This window comes from Acipenser ruthenus, chromosome 37, assembly GCF_902713425.1.
Source record: "Acipenser ruthenus chromosome 37, fAciRut3.2 maternal haplotype, whole genome shotgun sequence".
NCBI lineage: Eukaryota > Metazoa > Chordata > Actinopteri > Acipenseriformes > Acipenseridae > Acipenser > Acipenser ruthenus.
Window position 1 is genome coordinate 1,981,159 of NC_081225.1, and position 19,666 is coordinate 2,000,824.

A 19,666-nucleotide genomic window follows, 5' to 3' on the forward strand; every position below is an offset into this window, starting at 1 on the left:
ATGCGATCGGATTACCAAAACGAAATCCAGATCACAGTAATCCCGATCGCATTTTGATGTTTTGGAAAATCCAATTGCACAATATAATCCAGATCAAACGCGGAAATCCGATTACCAAAGTTTCGAAAAACCGGCGCCAGGCTATAGGGCGCATCCTGCACTCCACGCAGAGCGCCTTTACTGGATGCGCCACTCGGGAGCCCCCACAGGTAACCTATATAAAAGATAAACAAGACAAACTTAACAGACAAGTCCTGCAACAAAACAATTGTCTGGGTCGTTACTTTTTTTTATTTGTTTGAAAGTAAAGATATATGAAAGCATGATAACCTTTATGTACAAAAATCTTCACTAATATACAATTGAGCAAGAACTGTACAGTATTAAAAGTGAAAATAAATCAAGGTAAATAAAGTCCATTCATTTATTAAAGTAAATTATATGAATGTATTTAATTTACTTTTACCAAATATATAGGCCATCCTTCAGTATTGCTAATCCTCAGAAATTAATGTTTCTCTGTCCAGTGGGGAAGACAAACAGCATTACTCTCCTCAGCCAGTGTGGAGAGGAAACCGTGCTTCCTTGCGCCAATAGGGACACAATGAGTGTTAAACTATTACACCAACACGAAACCAAAAATTCAGAGCTCAAGACCAGAATCTCAGAATGAGGATGACCAAGATGAAAGACTCAAAAATTCAAAACATATAATTCCTGAGAATTCTTAGCTGGCTGCCTTCACCTGTCAAAATACTGTGTCTCAACTAATCGTGTAGCACTGACAGTTATTAGAATAACACGCTGGCAAACGTAAGGTTGTATTTTCAAATCCCAGATTATACCAAACCTTTTATTGTATTCATAAAGATTTTTCTGCAGGCAAATGCTCAATTAAAAAAAAAAAAAAAAAAAAAAAAAAAAGAAATGATTTAATATAATTGATAGATGCTACAATAAATACGGTCCCCAGTATATTTCCATGTTGAGAAAACAAGTCAATGGTCATTAAACATGGATGTTCTGTACTATACAGATGGGTGGATAAATGTGACTGGGGTCTGTAAAAGACAGCTGAACAAGAAAAAGGAGATGGACATTTTTACCTTCCTTTAGCAACTTATTTCTATTGCTGTACGAAAAAATAGCTGTGCTGGATAGATAGTCAATGGCAGTTTGTTTCTATATAGATACATAAGAAAAAAAAAAGAAAAAAAAATTGGTGCAATAAAACTACCGTTCCTCTCTATCTAGATTTGACTGCTTGAGGCAGGGTTGAATAGTACTGGGGCTACCAGACATCCATAGAAAATTCCCAGGCAGAAACCATAAAATCATTTACAGAGAGGATGGTATAAAATGGGAAAACCTTGCCAAGCTTACTCTGAAATAACTGGGATCCAGCAAGACCCAACATCAGCTCCTAGGAACAGGATGAGCAGATTGACCTCCTTTGCAAGTGAAGTTTCTGTAGATCTCATACCTTGCATGCAGAATTGGAGATTTAAAGATGCGCGCCATTCCCTTAAATTAGACCCATTAAGTTTACTGAACCTGATCATTCAGATCCTGACTGGATACCCATTTACACCACACCCGGCTGCAATGCGTCAATTTGAATAGAGACCACACACTAGTAACCTTTACCCCTTTAAAAGGGGAAGGGACAGGTGTCCCACAATAATGATGCTAACTTTTTGAAAGGAGGTGCACATAGCAGCTTGGGTATAAAAGTGTACAGACAGGTCAAGTTGTCAGTTTCCTCCTTGTGATCCGAGTTCCTCTCAATGTATTAAGAAACCGTTTGAACAAAGTGCTCGATTCCTTGTGTACCGTCAGGGTCCAAGTGTGTGAAAAGCAAGCAATGGGAGGACACGAGACTCGAATATGAAGATCTTTATTAGATTAGAGCAAGTTTATCATCTTCTGGATCTGACAGCAAGAGCAACAAGAAAGGCGAGCAGAACTCCAAGGAGAGCGGCCACCACGCCCAGCACCGGCACGAAGAGGGACAGGGGGGAGGAGTCTGAAACTGAACAAGACCAAGTGAGCACTAGGACCCAGGGGGAGCCACAAGACACACCCACCCATACAGGCAGCATTGCCTAGCAACTCAGATGACCTACACAAATTACCATGGAGTTCCTGAAAGTACAACTGAACACCATCTGTATTGGTGAATCATTGTAAAAATCATGTCTTCAGAACCAGAAATAGTTCTGACTCAAACTGCTGTGCCCTTAATTTAAGGCAGTCAAGTCTGATGTGCCCGTAAATCAGACCAGTAAAGTGTCATGCTGGCTATAAAACAAATACTGATGAGGCATCACAGGAATGGAAAGGACTCCCAATCCAGAACACTTTGATCCATTCCTGGTTTCACTAGTAGTTTAGCAAGACACACCTGAGCTTGTTACCTATACACCGTCCAATCAAGCTTATAATAAAACTGCTTCAAAATAATCCTGGTGCTCCTTTACCACCATCTAGTGGGATAGGACTGCAAATACTAGAAGCCATGGTCAGTTATTTAGCAGGACACTTATCCAAAGCAACCTGGAGCCTAGGGGGTGAACTGTGCCTCAGCTGCTGCAGCCCCCGATGATGGGACCGCTGTTTCACGTCTCATCCTAAAGGATGGAGCATGAGCAGGTAAAAATGACTTGCTCAGGGTCAGAGTCCATGGCAGTGCCGGGATTTGAACATCCTGGTGTGAAGCCCCTTTAGAACACAAATCTTCCCATATTGAAGTGTTTTAGTGATTTCACTCCTATTGGGTACTCCACAGCATCAAATCCAGATTGAAAATTCAATGACTAGGATATCCAACAGAAGTCTCACCTGCCGTTTTAAGGTCCACAACTCCTCCTTCTGGTACCAATTGGACTGGCCCGGCAGAAGCATAGCCTCGGATCTGGCTGTACCGATCAACACTACGGGCTGAGAGAAAACCAAACACACAAAAGCTTGAGACCAGTAATCCAGGGTACAGACATGAGAATGTCAGCTCCGAGGTTTGATTTTAGAAATCGGATGTTCTTTGGAGTCGCTATACTGTAACCAATGTTCATGTTTGGATTCGTTTACTTCAATTTTAAAATTTCAGCCTATCCACAATTGCAGCTCTACCTACAAGCACGGCAAGCAGAAAGGATTTAAATAACTCGCATAATATATATAAAATAAATAAAAAACCTCCAGCTTGTATTCAGGACTGCCAGTGCTTACCAGATCTCTTTTCTCCAGGTACACAAGTCTTATTGCAGGTATCCTCCAGGTTAGGATCACAAACTACAGCCATGCAATGGAAATACACCTGGGGAGGAGGAGAGGAGGGAGAGGCAGCTCTTGGAGCAGAGGAACAGGAACACACTGCCACACGGTCTGAAGTTCATAGTGAATTAATACCTTTCCTATTGCTTGCTGTTACTGAAGTTTAATAAAAGCATTCATATTAACTGACCAATTGCATGGAGTGAATTGTTCTGGGTGATCACAGAATCAGGGGAGACCCTTCATGCAGGGTCACTGACCTGTCTCCAGAAGGCAGGGTCCTTGCTAGACTGCTGTGCCTGGACCTCAAGCCTCTGGAGGTGGGGGGAGGTCCTGGCCGGCACTGGGTGGAACAGAGTCCTGTAGGAATCTCCAGTGACCAGGCAGCTGCAGAGGGGAACAGTCACTGCAAGCCTGCATTGGAAGCAAGGCTGAATGGACTGCACTAGCAGAGAGGGCAAGAGGCAGCAAACAGTTTAAAAGCACAAGAGCAGAGTTAGGAGGGGAGCAAGTGAAGACACATGTAGACTATAGACCAGTGGATATTAAAACCCAATAGGTGCCATTCGTCTTTACAGACAGTTCATGCAAATGTGTGCAAGTCAGTTGCACTGTACAAATGCAAGTGAAGCAATTTCACTTTGAGGAGGAGGCTCCACTCATTCCCACAGGTATCCCAATGCAGACAGCTGTGGGATTACAGTCCTGGGCAAGACTGAACCTCAGGAGGAAACTTACAATACATCTGCAAGGATGGAAATAAGACTCCTATTGCTTAGCAGTGCCTCCCATTCCAGGTGAAGAAGAGCTCCATTAGTCACAGTATGTATAGGCAACAAGCTCAGGTACATCTTACTCATAACACAGCTGAACTGGTTATTTTACACTGTGGCTAAAATCAAGCCTGTAACACCTAGAATGGGTTAAACTGCTATGCAATTGGAGTCCGATTCCCATGCCTGCATCTCCCAGTAGAGAGTGTCTCAACGCAGTGTGGAAGAGCATTACCATCAATTGGCAGAGAAGGGCAAGTGGGAGAAAGGCAGCTTTCCTTGCTGTGACGTTAAGGTTTCATTCAATATCCATCATGTTAAAGGAATGGCATGAGCCCAGAGTATCTGCACAGCCCACCCCTTCACCCGTCAGTGACCAGGTCCCATTGAGGGCTGGCGTCCAGTTCAGGCGTCAGTGTGGCCCAGCAGTCCTGCAGGAGGAGGCGGTCAGCCAGGCTGTGGGGGTTCAGGAGCTCAACCTGCAGGAACAGGGGCCCCAGCAGAGACTGGGACACAGGGAACGCAGAGTAGAACTGGGAGTAGCTCACATCTGCAGGGAGAGAAAAAAAAGTCATCTTCTGCCATGCTTGTAAAGCTCTGGAGTCATTACAGGTAGAGCTACCATTGCTGGCTGTTAACTATTGTACAGAAACTTCAGTGAGCCTTTACGTTCACAGAATTAGCTACCAACTACTGCATCCTGTTTTGAGAACAGTCAAGTTACACGTGTTCCCTTAAATCTGACATTTCACACAGGCTAGAAACTCAATTGAGCTTTAAAATGGATTTAGGGCTTCAGTCTATAAAAAACAACACATCATGAACACATCCAAAGGCCTATTTTTGCAGAATTGTTACATCATAATTAAAGAAATACAAAGTGGCCTGTCCTCAAACAGCACATAATGGGTTAACCAATCAATCTACAGGTGTGATCAATCAATGATCTATTAAAGCCCCTAGTTTGGATTGTGTTACTCAGGTAGTGTGGACAGGGGAGCGCGTACGAAGAGTTTAATTCAGGCTGTCCTACCTCTAGCAAGACGGGCTTTCAGATTCAAGACATCTCTGCTTCTCTTGTCACCTAGAACAGGAACAAATAAAGCAACATCCATTCAATGCCACAGCTGCAAGCAAGTCCATACGGTATTTGACCAGAACCGTGCAGGATTAGTACACCGGCAATTCAATATTTCATAATTTTATAAATGACCCCCCCTCCAGATGCAAGCAAATGCCACAGGATGCACGGACAGCCACCGCCAGTAAACCAGCTTTTAAAAAGTGCCATTGTAAATGGAAACAAGGACAGCTTATTCTGGTTTTGAAGTGTTGATGCATGGATTTATTTAATAAATCTTAAGGCAGAGCACACCCAACAAAGGTAGATTGAGCCACCCCCCCACCTACCACTGTAGTAGGCAGACTTGAGCTGCAGGGTCCCCTCTCCTTTAGCAGTGAAGGATCCAGGGGCTGGAACCAGCTTCCTCTCAGCAAAGATCTTCCTGGAGTCACTCACTGGGTACCGGCAACGGATAGTCAGCCTACAAAGAGGGTGTTGACAGCGCTGGGACAAAGTTTACAGACAGAGGAGGCCGGCCTATCCAAGCTCATCCGGTTTCTAGTAGCTGACTGATCCCAGAACTTCAAGCTGGGTCTTGCAAGGAACCAACCAACTCTGCCTCAACACAAGGTAACCCTAGGCAGCCCATTCCATCCCCTCACTGCTGTATGTCTCCTTCCCTCTTAGCTCATCTCCACTTCACTGCCTCCTAAATTTTAAAACTTCAAGCATCCATTCACACAATAAGTAATCTACAGCCAAAGCTTTGCATAACCTAGAATTTCAGGTTTGAAAATTAAATTGATCATGGAAAGTGAAACTACACCACACTGCAAGTCTACTGGAAGCCACAGTAGTAAAGTATTCCCCGTTCGATTTCAGAAGGTCACATTTTTTCAATTGTTCAGTTTGCAGCAATTTAGTTGAACAAACCTACAGTACCATGTAGAGTCTGCCATGCCAAAACATATGACAATACTCCCTTAACTCTCCATTTTGACCCTTTAAATTTCTTATTTCACAGCTGCAGAGGTTTGTTGCACATTATTCTTCATTGCATTGGACAGTCATAACCTACATTAGTTTAGCTGGACATGAAGCTAAACCACTACAAGTTACTTGTTAAGTATATGGATAGCAGTATTCAATATGTTATCATAACAAGCAGGTTTCATTTGACTATGAAGCTAGAGGAGTTCATTTTATAGGGAGACGCTACTTTGCCAGAGCTGTAGTGTTGCACATCTTGTTTAACACTACTGGGCTCCTTGCATAACCCTGATCCCTCCTCCACTCACCTGTACTCAGAATCCCTGGTGATGACGGGAGCATTGGCTGGGAACAGCTCCCGATTATAGATGACTTCATTCTCGTAGACCAGGTAGTTATTATCAATCTGAAAACATAGCAGCCAGGTAAATCAAGCCAACTAGCAAGTATGTAAACATGAACCAATAGAACAGACAAGCATAGTCTTCAAAAGACAAAAGCAATTGCAAACATGCATGGTGAACTGAGCTACTATTTAATCCAGCTTCTTCTAACATGTTACACAGCTCATTAATGGGAGTCCCTCCACTCAAATTTCCATAGAAATAGACCCATCTAGACCACGGCTGCTCAACCCCTGGGAATTGGGATCCCAGGGTCATTTGGTTTTCGTTCCAATGAACCTCTAAATAACTAAACCAATAACTTTAATTGGGCCTTTGATTTTAGCTCTTAACTAGCAATAAAACTATAACAAATATTTATAACTTGAAATCTGCAATTTAAGCTGAAAAATTAGTTGAATTGAACACCTTTGGAATGAAAACCAGGAAATACTGGGGTCCAAGAGAACCAGGGTTTGACAAGTCCTGTTCTAGACCCCGACATGAAGATTCAACTTCTAGAACCAAAAGAAAACCACCACATGTTTCAGCACTGCAATAGGAGACAAGCACTGTCTGATATGTCCCAAGATTAAGGACTATAGTATTCAGAGAGAAGCCCATCACCTTGCTCCTGGTCCCACAGGTGTTGACCCGGAAAGTGAACAGGGCCCGGTCTGAGGTAGCCTCCGTAGGCCTGCAGTTCTGATCCAGCAGGGTGGTCCTGGCAAGATTCACGGGCGGTACAGGAGCCATGGGGACCACCAGCACTGACATAACTCCATTAGGCATGCACACTGGAGCAGAGAACAAAGCATGCAGACTTAACCCATTAACAATGGAATCTTAGAAATTCAGAACACAGGCTGCATGTCTGCAACTGGATATTGCAGATTTATTCAATTCTTAGTTTTGGCTACAAGCTGCTGCTTTCTGTTTTAAGGGCAGACAGGTTAAATGTGCCCATAACTAGAGCAGTCAAGTTTCATGCCAGCTATGAAGCACAAAAAAAATAAATAAAAACACTGAGCTTCACAGTGGGTAGGAAAGAACAAAAATGGATCATTTAGGCTTACGTTTCTAATTTTATATTGATGTGTCATAAAAGCATCCGAAGGGCTAGATTTGTAGAATTAGTTACAATTAGACACGACTAGCGGTTACAGTAACAATGAGAATTAACAGGTAGCTGTTCAAATAGATAGGGCAGTAGCCCATCCTCAAATGAAGACAATGGCAGTTCAAGTTCAACCCTCACACTGGTATACCGAAAATCAGGGTAGAATCAACCAGTCCTGGGGTGTCCAGTCAGTCCTGGAGGGCCAATTCACAACAGGCAAAATGAGTCAACTACTTGAAGGTGTGAATTGAGGTTACACTAATATTTTTAGAACAAGGTTGGAACAAAGACCAGGAGTGGAAGGGCCAACCTTGGCCACCCCCGATCCAATTTATCATTCAGCAGATGCTTTTATCCAAAGAGACTTCAAACCAAGATGTGAACTATGCAACTCCAGGGACCTCGGTTTTCCATCTCATCTGAAGGACTAAGCACAAGCTTAAATGACTGTCAGGGTCACAGAGGGTCAGTGGCTGAACCAGGACCCCCCCCCCACCCCCCTTGAAGAGCAAAGCCACCCTTACCCAGCATCTCGTTGGTTGGGAACGGGCAGCGCTGTTCAAACCTGTCCTCCTCCTTCAGGCTCTTCATATCTCGGAGAATCAACACCACTTTACCAATAAGCCCCCTCAGAGTGATATCCTTAGAGAGAAGCATGGAGGAGTCACTTGGACTGTACTTGTAGATCTCCCTCCTCCTACTGTGCACTGGATCTGCCCGACCCAAGCACCACATTCCTGGATCCTCCTCTAATGTACTATTGTCCTTTTAGATATAACTTGCGCTTAATATTTAGATAGTCTTGCATTGGAACCCTGCAAGTCACCTTGGATACAGGAGAACAGCAAAACGCTGGCTGCAGCTGACAGCTACTAAACGCTGCATTCTGATCCCAGGAACAAATAGGAATATACATAGTTGTTGGAGATAGCATGGCTCTAATCCATGAAGGACCTGAAGTTATTAACAAGTAGGGCTAGCTCTTAAACCCCCATTGATACACCCAACCACACAATGGCAGCCACAGCCCTGCTAGTGGGAATTTGCCAGGCAGATCCAGGACCGAGACTCTTACCTCATAGATGTAGCCAATACTAAAGAGCGGCAACTCCACTCTGATCTTGGGCTGGCTGGTCATGGTGTAGCCTCGGCGAGCCACCAGTTCTGGGGTTAGAGGCTCTTCCCCAATGCAAAGCTCCCACTGGTAGTCCATGTTGCCTGGGGTCACTTCAAACACAATGCTGGTGTTTGTACAAATGCCTTTGACATCAGGATGGACTGGGGAAGGAAGGGAGAGGGAGTCAAGGGCTGGAACCAGTCTACCCAAAGACTGAATGAAACTGCTTGCAGAGGGCAGGCAATGGAACAGCACTGGGCTCAGGAGAATGCAGTTCTGAACAGGGGTTGTTGGCAGTGAAGACACATCTGTAGCTTCAACTAGCCAGACCTCCAACCAGATCCAGAAAACTGCCAAAGAAGAACAGTGCATCCAAAACAAGCACAACCAATATTCTAGTTCAGTTCTACCAACTGGAATTCCCACAGACAGCCACGTTACTTACCAACATCCTGAACGTCACACACGATTGTGGCTGGGTGGAAATAGGGCTCGTTTACAGGGATGATGTTCAAAGTGTAGTTGATGTTCAACAGGTATCGTCTGTAATTATCACCAATGTACTGCAAGAGAAGAGGTATTAACAGGGATGGGCCAACTGCTGTGCAACTAATTAAACCTGACCTTTCCCAAATTATATTACCCCCCTCACAGGAGCAACACCCCACAACAGCCCTGGAGAAGTAAAGATCAGGGGTTGTTGTGCTAATCAGCTGTTTACACCCAGGAGCTCCACCATTGACATCAAGCTATGGGGCCACACTGGAGAATGGACTGTAGGAGTCTGCTTGATGTTACTGGGTGCCTGGCCGGTAAGGGGTGGGGTCAGACTGCCCAACCGTTGGGGGAAATAAGGGCCAATGCTCCTCTAATCAAGGAGTAGCAACTTGGCACAGCCAGGAACCTGCACTCCTGACTCATCCCTCACCAAGGTGAATTACTAAAGAAAATCCTACACAAGACCAGCCTCGGGACTAGACCGCTACAGCCTGCAGCTGCATGGCAAAAATTAAAGCCTATGCTTCGAACCAGGCAGGCTTTCACCCTCACCTGCTCCGGGATGAGGGGGTGAGCAAAAGGGACCTTCAGGACAAAATCCTTGGTGCCGTTAGGGTGCTTGATCTCAGTGATCTTCACGCCTCTGTTCTCAGCCTCAGGAAGGGTCAGGGGAACCCCGTTGATGGTCAGATTTTTCAGCTCCACATCCGGCTTGAAGTTACCAAGGGTCACCGTGAAGCCCTTCTCACTCAGGATGGTGTCTGAGAAAAGACATGGAGAGGTTGAAGAATATACAGTGCCTTGTGAAAGTATTCGGCCCCCTTGAACTTTGCGACCTTTTGCCACATTTCAGGTTTCAAACAAAGATATGAAACTGTAATTTTTTGTGAAGAATCAACAACAAGTGGGACACAATCATGAAGTGGAACGAAATTTATTGGATATTTCAAACTTTAACAAATAAAAAACTGAAAAATTGGGCGTGGAAAATTATTCAGCCCCCTTAAGTTAATACTTTGTAGCGCCACCTTTTGCTGCGATTACAGCTGTAAGTCGCTTGGGGTATGTCTCTATCAGTTTTGCACATCGAGAGACTGAAATTTTTGCCCATTCCTCCTTGCAAAACAGCTCGAGCTCAGTGAGGTTGGATGGAGAGCATTTGTGAACAGCAGTTTTCAGTTCTTTCCACAGATTCTCGATTGGATTCAGGTCTGGACTTTGACTTGGCCATTCTAACACCTGGATATGTTTATTTGTGAACCATTCCATTGTAGATTTTGCTTTATGTTTTGGATCATTGTCTTGTTGGAAGACAAATCTCCGTCCCAGTCTCAGGTCTTTTGCAGACTCCATCAGGTTTTCTTCCAGAATGGTCCTGTATTTGGCTCCATCCATCTTCCCATCAATTTTAACCATCTTCCCTGTCCCTGCTGAAGAAAAGCAGGCCCAAACCATGATGCTGCCACCACCATGTTTGACAGTGGGGATGGTGTGTTCAGGGTGATGAGCTGTGTTGCTTTTACGCCAAACATAACGTTTTGCATTGTTGCCAAAAAGTTCGATTTTGGTTTCATCTGACCAGAGCACCTTCTTCCACATGTTTGGTGTGTGTCTCCCAGGTGGCTTGTGGCAAACTGTAAACGACACTTTTTATGGATATCTTTAAGAAATGGCTTTCTTCTTGCCACTCTTCCATAAAGGCCAGATTTGTGCAGTATACGACTGATTGTTGTCCTATGGACAGAGTCTCCCACCTCAGCTGTAGATCTCTGCAGTTCATCCAGAGTGATCATGGGCCTCTTGGCTGCATCTCTGATCAGTCTTCTCCTTGTATGAGCTGAAAGTTTAGAGGGACGGCCAGGTCTTGGTAGATTTGCAGTGGTCTGATACTCCTTCCATTTCAATATTATCGCTTGCACAGTGCTCCTTGGGATGTTTAAAGCTTGGGAAATCTTTTTGTATCCAAATCCGGCTTTAAACTTCTCCACAACAGAATCTCGGACCTGCCTGGTGTGTTCCTTGTTCTTCATGATGCTCTCTGCGCTTTAAACGGACCTCTGAGACTATCACAGTGCAGGTGCATTTATACGGAGACTTGATTACACACAGGTGGATTCTATTTATCATCATTAGTCATTTAGGTCAACATTGGATCATTCAGAGATCCTCACTGAACTTCTGGAGAGAGTTTGCTGCACTGAAAGTAAAGGGGCTGAATAATTTTGCACGCCCAATTTTTCAGTTTTTTATTTGTTAAAAAAGTTTGAAATATCCAATAAATTTCGTTCCACTTCATGATTGTGTCCCACTTGTTGATTCTTCACAAAAAATTACAGTTTCATATCTTTATGTTTGAAGCCTGAAATGTGGCAAAAGGTCGCAAAGTTCAAGGGGGCCGAATACTTTCGCAAGGCACTGTACCTGAACAAGGAGAGTTCTGAACCCCAGGACTGGGTGCAGCAGCAGGGCTAGTGTCAGTTTCTAACCCTGCTCACACCACTCTGTACTCTCAAAAGGTTACTCCGACAGTGCAAGGCTGTGGTGGGCAGGTACTTACTGTTCACCACATAGGGGGTCTCAGGGAGGTAGGGGGAGCGGACTGGCTTGAAGGAGCGGTGCTGGGTCACCTCCCACAGGTCATCGGCCCATTGGTGCTCCAGAAAGAGGTCAATGGCGTACATCTGGTTGTACTTGTTGTCAATCGCATGACTCTGCAAATTTCCAGACATGCAAACACATTAGTGTGACAGACTGCCTCTACTTGGAGACTAGAGGGTGAACTATGCAGCAACTGCTGCAGAGTCACTTCTAATAGTACCTTGTTTGTTTTATGTCTCATCCAAAAAGGACAGAGCACATGGAGGTTAAGTGACTTGCTCTGGGTCACAGCGAGTCAGTGGCGGAGCCAGGAACACCCCCTTGTCTTTAACCACCAAGCCTACACAGATAGGCATGGAAACCCAACTGGAGGGTCCAGACCCTGGCTATGTTACCTTGCGATATCCTCCCACAGCGCCAAAGGGAATGCTGATTTTCACCGCAGTGCTGTTGATTAGCAGCTGGTATCCCCGGCTAGTAGCAGTGATCTCATCCAGGGGCCTCCCCTCCACTCCCATCTTGATCTGCTTATCCACGAACTTGGTGGGATGCAGGACCAGCGGGGAGAGGAGCCTCGGGGTGACCCAGCTCAGGTAGGTGCCATCGAAGACAGAGGGGTCTAGAGAGACAAATTGGTGGTGGGGGGGGGGGGGGGGTGGTGGTTAGAGAATTGAACCAAATTGATAAAATTGGCTATTTATGCAAATATCACACTACATTTAGACAACTTCTGTTGGAAACAAAATCAAGAGCATTACAGGTTAGGAGAAACCAACTACATGTAGATATGCCAGTTAAGGCACCAAGTAACCCAAAATGGAGGACGATGGCAGTTAAAGGGTTAATAGGTTATGGAAGAATGAGATTTCCACATGCAGTGCCACCAGGTGTCCAAGAGTTGCTATTGCAGCCAGGTCAGGTCACATGTACAATGCATGGGACTGATCCATTTAAAGTTCCAAGCTCAGAAAGCTTGCAGACTCCCTTAACTGTCCTCTAGCACTGCGGTGCGGCTCAGCTCAGGGAATGCTTGCAGACACACTGCTGGCTCTCCTCTAGGATTGCTGTGCTCAGCTACTCACTCTTAGCGCAGGCAGCTGAAGTGTCCACCAATAGCAGCATCCACCTCTGCTTGTAGAACACAGTGGCTCTGATGGCTTCCACCGGGATCCCTGCCACCTGAGAATAGAGGAGAGCGTTGGAGCAGAGACCAGGACGAGCCTCGCATCTCACTGGCACCTCAAGACCCACCCCTTTACACTGCACCTGCAGATCTACCTCTACCATGCATGGACTTCACCTCAGCATCATGTTACTGGATCTTCAGCAAATGCATTACCAGGTCACTGTAGATACAAGTTATCTTAAATCATTGCATCCTAGTTCATACTGTATCAGTAGTATATACACTAACTGTATTCAAATATTAATCATGCATTACAACACTATACTGCCTCAAGACCCGTTAAACCTTGGATAAAGGAAACTGCCAAATAGTAATCTTAGATTCCTACTCAAAAAAACCCTATTTGTTTGATTACATGTTGTTCAATTCTGAAAAACTATTAAAATTGGGCTAGATTTCATTTGGCCTTTCACTAGCAAGCAAATTGGAGCTCTTTTGGCTTTATGTATATTTCTGTAGTGTCCTGGGATGCTTCCACACAGACGCTATATAAAAATGAAATCAGTTTTGTACTACTGGTATTTTAAAAGTTCTCACCATGACCACCTCTGACTTTGCCATGCCGTAGGGCGATCTGAAGACGACGCGGCTGGTTGTGGAGTTGATGAAGTACCCCTCGGTATGGGCGTCTGCGGCATTCATGGTTTTAGGGGGCATCCCGGTCTGGTGGAACACGACCTGCCACACGGACATCACTGCTTCCTGGGCCTGCAGTGCAACACAAAGAAAGCCAGCTGAGAACCAGAGCCATTCAGATAGACAATGGAAAAAGAGATGCACTTACAGAGCCTGTCCACAAGAGGCAGTGCAAGCTCTACAGAAACAAACATCTACACCAGGAAGTGTCAAACTCCAGTCCGAGGGCCACATGGTCTTCATTCAGACTTAAGCTCTCAATTAACTTGATCTAATTGTGTTCAATTGGATAGGTTTAAAAAGTCTTACAGATGGCGATTTCAAAAGTGCACGTGATTCAAGGTACACTACCTATAAAAACATTGAGGCTGGGAAAGTAGTGTCAGTGTCCAATTAAATAATCAGACCAATTACGAGAGCTTGGGGTGGGACGAAAGCCAGAAGACACTGCTGCCTTCCAGAAACAGAGTTGGACACCCCTGATCTACACCTGTCCCAGTTGAAAGGTCACTCACTATGGAGAGTGCTGCTTCCCAGTCTTCCTTTGCCAGTCCTTCCTGAGCAATAACTGGAACATTTTTCCTGACAGACACCTGGGGCAGGAGGGTGGAGGTTAGAACAGCAGGGATGGGAGCAAGACTCCTGTTGCATAGCAGTGCGAACCATTCCTGGTTTTGCCAAGAGCTTGTTACCTGTATACCGTGGCTTGTCAAGTTCGTATTAAAACCTGGAATGGGTGAATCTGCCATGCAACAGGAGTCTCATTTCCACCCCTAAAAGTCACCAGGGTGTGATTAATCCATCAGATGATCAACTGCTCAATAGAAAGCACCCAGATGAAACCCCCTAGTTTTAGGGGCAGTGGGTTTCCACCCCACCTCCATGTAGTTCTCCTCACAGACGACCTCACGAGGGTTCCAGGGACTCTCAGTGCTGCAGGACAGGGAGAAGGGGTAGACAGTCTCTCTACCCAGAGAGTCCATTCTCACAAAACGGTACTGGAGAACATACGAGACATCATTCTAGAGAGAACTGAGAAAAAGCGATTCAATACTGGAGAATCCTTCACAAGCGGGACACATGGATAGAAGAACTAGCAAACAGGGCAGTTCATCACCAGGCTGGGGGACAACCCCATTGCCTTTCAAAAACACAAGCCCCTCCAAAAAATGATTTGGAGACCATTGTTGCGATTGCTCAACTGCTTTTCATTGGAAGCCAATTTAATTGACTAACTAAACAGCAATTGAATGTGTGGCCAATGTGAACGGATTTTAACAGGACTGCCAATTGCAATGGGTCCAGAATTGATGGAATTCATCAACAGCAGGATTTAAATAAAGAAATGGGCACGGTAGTGTTACTGTAGTGCTGTACTCACCATGCTCTGCACGTGACAGGCCAAGAACGATGCTCTGAAGATCCGGTCCCCGGGGAGGTTGAAGGAATAGGTGAACCCGCACGTCGCTGCGTAGCTGTCATTCAGCGGGTGAATACCGTTTCCATCTGGAGGGAGAGACACGAAAAACATTGCAACACACGTCACCAAGCAACTCCCATAGGGATCGACATAGCTGACTGTACACAGGCGGACAGAACCCAACCATTCAGTACCAACTTCAAGAAAAACATTTATGTAGTTTGGGGGGGGGGGGGAAGGAAGAGTCAGGGTTATTATTCAAAAAAAAAAAAAAAAAAAAGGTTGGATAGGAAAAAAGTTCAATGCACTGAGGCCGGCATCAGAGGACCGCACGACTAGGAGTGTAGGTGGTAACTAACTCTGAAATGTAAGAGGGAGAGAGACCCCTATTGGCTTTAAAAAGTCAACAGCAGTACTTTGTGGTCAGTGCGGTATTTGACCGGTAACCAGTGTAATGATTTCAGTATGGGGATTATGTGAACACCAGAGCGAGACCTCGTCAGCACCCTAGCTGCAGAATTCTGAACATACTGGAGCTTCTGAAGGGTATTCTTTGACACCCCAGTAAGTAAGGCATTACAATAGTCAAGCCTAGAGGATACAAACACATGTAAAAGCAGCTTGTAAACCCAAGTTTTATTCAAACAAAAAGGTTGGATATGAAGTTAAATGCACTGAGGAAAATAGTTATGCAAGAAACCGTTTCATTCAGTTTGATTAACCTTGGATTTTTCTGAAGTAAAATGCAATATTCTATTTAATTAGTATTTTAAGATGCCTTGTATTCTATGATCTTCTGTGCATTGGGCTACATTATGTGAACTACTGATCAAACAAGACACAAAGGAAAAGTGTTGAAGTTTAATTATCAAGTAGAATGATTTAGTATGCAAACACATTGATCTTTGACTGCATTTAAAATATGTATTTATAACGGACAAGGAGATTCATTGATCAGGCTGCAGCTAGCCGATATCTGCGTATATAGGCCTACTGCATGTAGTTTTGTTGAATCACATTTCATTCGAAACGGATTTCCATTCCCGACGTGTACTTGCATCCATCTCTCCCGCTTTGGAATCGCTGCTGCTCTTGTTGGCTGTAGCGAGTAACAAACCGCCACCAGTTTAACCCGAGGATGCAACATGCAAGGCTGACCCCTATGCGCGTGAAGGGGTTTGCACCTCGGGGAAATCACCACTCCAGCGACAGCCGTGACAGCGGCTTAGACTGACACGAGGTTTATCCAGACAAAATGCTTGCCTTTTTATGATGGAGTTTATTAATAAAAGACCCAGATTTTACCGGACTCAAAACGCCAAAACGCAGTGGAATGACCCACAACCAGCAACCCTACACGCAGACTGAACAACTTACAAGCGCCTCGACTTACCAATGACGTCGAAGCGGAAGCTGCCGCCGGCAAACCTGCCATTGGTCGACATCCAGAAGTACCGATCCCGACACTCCGTCACGAAGTTACCTGAATTTAGATAATTAGAGTCGCACCTTTATCTAAAAACCATTAAATAAAACCACATAATCCAAGAGAACAGTACTGTAACTGACAAAGTGAAAACTAGCTTTCTTTATTAATTACAAGCGTCTCAGAGGCCGAAACATTGTAGCCAACTGATTAGCAGCAGCCCTGGACTCATTATCTGATGTAACATTGTCAGGCAGCCCAATGTTAGTGTTGATTGAAGTTTGTGAAGCCAGGACACACGGATCACATGAAGCAAAGTGATATTATATCGGGGAGGCTACAGGGTGTTCTTCGGGCAATGTTTATCTACCTGACACGTCCTGAGCGACCACGCCAGCAGGGAAAAACACGCACAGCCAGACAACTCTGCAAATACAAAAGAATAACGCCATGAACATGGATATGAATTCTTACACATCAGGTACGGTAGTGTGCTGCAGCCAGACCGCTGAAGTGGAGAGCTAGTTCAAATCGACTGCAAATAATAAAATACATAAATAAAAGCTCAGCTCACCCTAAAAGCAGCCAAAACCCCAACAACAAGGACTCCCTGGCGCTCACAACAGAGACACGCCGCTATCCTCGCTTGCTGGGTCGCGGCGCGCCCCGGGGTTTATAAAGCCTCAGAATCGCCTCGCTTCGGCGCACACGCGCCCTGCCGAGCGCACCCGAGTGTGATGACGTCAATGAGTCACCACGTGGTGTCTGAACGCGTGCTGATCGCGTGTCATTAAATGTATAGAGGACCGGGGAAGCTAGCTAATGCTATTATTATTATTATTATTATTATTATTATTATTATTATTATTTCATGGCTGTTTAATTCAATGAATCACGCCATTCCGGCTCATGTTCCCTCTTGAGCTGGAAGCGCGCAGTGGCTCGGATTGCTTGATTCATCGCATCTGCCGCTGCTGTCTCCATTGGGCGCCGATCCCAGCTCGATATATTCGGGGGGTTCGTGTTGAAAGATGTCTGTGGTGTGGAGATGTCGTGGTTATGGGGCAGCGTGGAGGACACGGACACTGGCCCGCACTCTCTTTATATGGTCTTTATAAAAATACTTTCTTTCGGTTTCAGTTGGTAATCGCATAATGTAACGAGTGGTATTTGTCTTGTCAATTAAATGAGGAGCATCTGGAAGATTCAAACTGAAATGAAAACGTGTTTTTTGTGGAAGTCAGCTGTAGTGTATCGATCGCTGGTAACATTCAAATGTTAGCCTCATTTTTAATGTTAGTGCACATATAACACATGCCAATAATGGTTATTTTATTTATGCCCACTTAGCAGAAATGAAATAACTAAATCTAAATTGAATAAACATAAAACTTTTGAAGAAAGGACCTGTGTTTTCAGCGTGTTCCTGGTTGTTAGGGTGTCCAGCATCTCTCAGAAGAGTTTTAAAGAGGAGTGTGTGGTGTTTATTATTATTATTATTATTATTATTATTATTGCAGCTATACCACTGAATATGTGTTTTCTTTTTTGCTTGCATGGATACAAAACCTAAATAAATACACTACCGGTCAAAAGTTTTAGAACACCCCCATTTTTCTAGTTTTTATTGAAATTTAAGCAGTTCAAGTCCAGTGAATAACCTGAAATGGTACAAAAGTAAGCGGTAAACTGCCAGAGGTTAAAAAAAAAAAGTTTAGGTTACGAAAAATAATGTACATTTCAGAGTTATACAAAAAGGCCTTTTTCAGGGAACAAGTACTGGAAAGTTGATGCTAACAATTCCTACAGGTGTCCCAACTTTTGTTGATTACTTACAAACCCTCTGTCTGTATAAAAGCAGTGTTGGAACAGACTGTGTTACTACACCCTCTTAAGCATTATTGGGACAGTATTGTACTGCAGGAAGTAGTATATCGCTCTCATAATGGTGAGAAAAAGGCAATTAACAAAGGAAGACAGACAGACCATTATAACCCTTAAAAGTGTAGGTCTTTACTTTAGATAGTATAGATAGTCAATGGCAGTTTGTTTCTATATATAGATACAGTATAACGTGCGTTTGTAAATAAAATATCGATGTTCTGTGATCATTTAAAAGCTAAACCCACCTCCGCAGTAGGATCACAATTATCCTGGTATTTTGGATCAAAGTAATCCTGATCTCCTCTTTAAATTCTGAAAAACCCAATTTCAACATTTAATCATGATTAAAAATGCGATCGGATTACCAAAACGAAATCCAGATCACAGTAATCCCGATCGCATTTTGATGTTTTGAAAAACCCAATTGCACAATATAATCCAGATCAAACGCGGAAATCCGATTACCAAAGTTTCGAAAAACCGGCGCCAGGCTATAGGGCGCATCCTGCACTCCACGCAGAACGCCTTTACTGGATGCGCCACTCGGGAGCCCCCACAGGTAACATATATAAAAGATAAACAAGACAAACTTAACAGACAAGTCCTGCAACAAAGCAATTATATGGGTCGTTACTTTTTTTATTTGTTTGAAAGTAAAGATATATGAAAGCATGATAACCTTTATGTCCAAAAATCTTCACTAATATACAATTGAGCAAGAACTGTACAGTATTAAAAGTGAAAATAAATCAAGGTAAATATTCATTTAGTTCACTAAATTATGAATGTATTTAATTTACTTTTACCAAATATATAGGCCATCCTTCAGTATTGCTAATCCTCAGAAATTAATGTTTCTCTGTCCAGTGAGGATGACAAACAGCATTACTCTCCTCAGCCAGTGTGGAGAGGAAACCGTGCTTCCTTGCGCCAATAGGGAAACACTGAGCGTTAAACTATTACACCAACACGAAACCAAAAATTCAGAGCTCAAGACCAGAATCTCAGAATGAGGATGACCAAGATGAATGACTCAAAAATTCAAAACATATAATTCCTGAGAATTCTTAGCTGGCTGCCTTCACCTGTCAAAATACTGTGTCTCAACTAATCGTGTAGCACTGACAGTTATTAGAATAACACGCTGGCAAACGGAAGGTTGTATGTTCAAATCCCAGATTATACCAGACCTTTTATTGTATTCATATAAAGATTTTCTGCAGGCAAATGCTCAATTTAAAAAAAAAAAAAAAAAAAAAAGAAATAATTTAATATAATTGATAGATGCTACAATAAATA

The 19,666-nt window shown here is 44.0% G+C and overlaps 1 protein-coding gene across 1 annotated transcript; it reads right to left on the reverse strand.

Annotated features, from left to right (window-relative positions):
• Positions 1 to 1,881: 1,881 nt before the first annotated feature.
• LOC117397884 (uncharacterized) lies at positions 1,882 to 17,443 on the reverse strand. The gene is made up of 22 exons (XM_059008433.1): positions 17,380 to 17,443; positions 16,451 to 16,540; positions 15,019 to 15,143; positions 14,516 to 14,659; positions 14,153 to 14,230; positions 13,539 to 13,709; positions 12,898 to 12,994; positions 12,211 to 12,434; positions 11,775 to 11,928; positions 9,770 to 9,978; positions 9,165 to 9,282; positions 8,678 to 8,880; positions 8,127 to 8,244; positions 7,110 to 7,279; positions 6,408 to 6,505; positions 5,457 to 5,590; positions 5,080 to 5,130; positions 4,413 to 4,596; positions 3,534 to 3,660; positions 3,229 to 3,316; positions 2,842 to 2,940; positions 1,882 to 2,032 (listed from the first exon to the last, which is right to left on the reverse strand). The coding sequence occupies exons 1-22, from the start codon at positions 17,441 to 17,443 to the stop codon at positions 1,920 to 1,922; spliced, it is 2,859 nt and encodes a 952-aa protein (XP_058864416.1). The 3' UTR covers positions 1,882 to 1,919.
• Between the last annotated feature and the right edge of the window lie 2,223 nt (positions 17,444 to 19,666).

Bases quoted from the DNA above. Each gene is read 5' to 3' on its own strand.
- LOC117397884 (XM_059008433.1), bottom strand. From the start codon at position 17,443: ATGAATCAAGCAATCCGAGCCACTGCGCGCTTCCAGCTCAAGAGGGAA. The intron at 12,435-12,897 runs GTGAGTAGCTGA...TTGTCTCTCTAG, and splicing joins TTCAGCTGCCTGCGCTAAGA to ACCCCTCTGTCTTCGATGGC. The intron at 3,661-4,412 runs GTGAAGGGGTGG...TCCCCTCTGCAG, and splicing joins TGGGACCTGGTCACTGACGG to CTGCCTGGTCACTGGAGATT.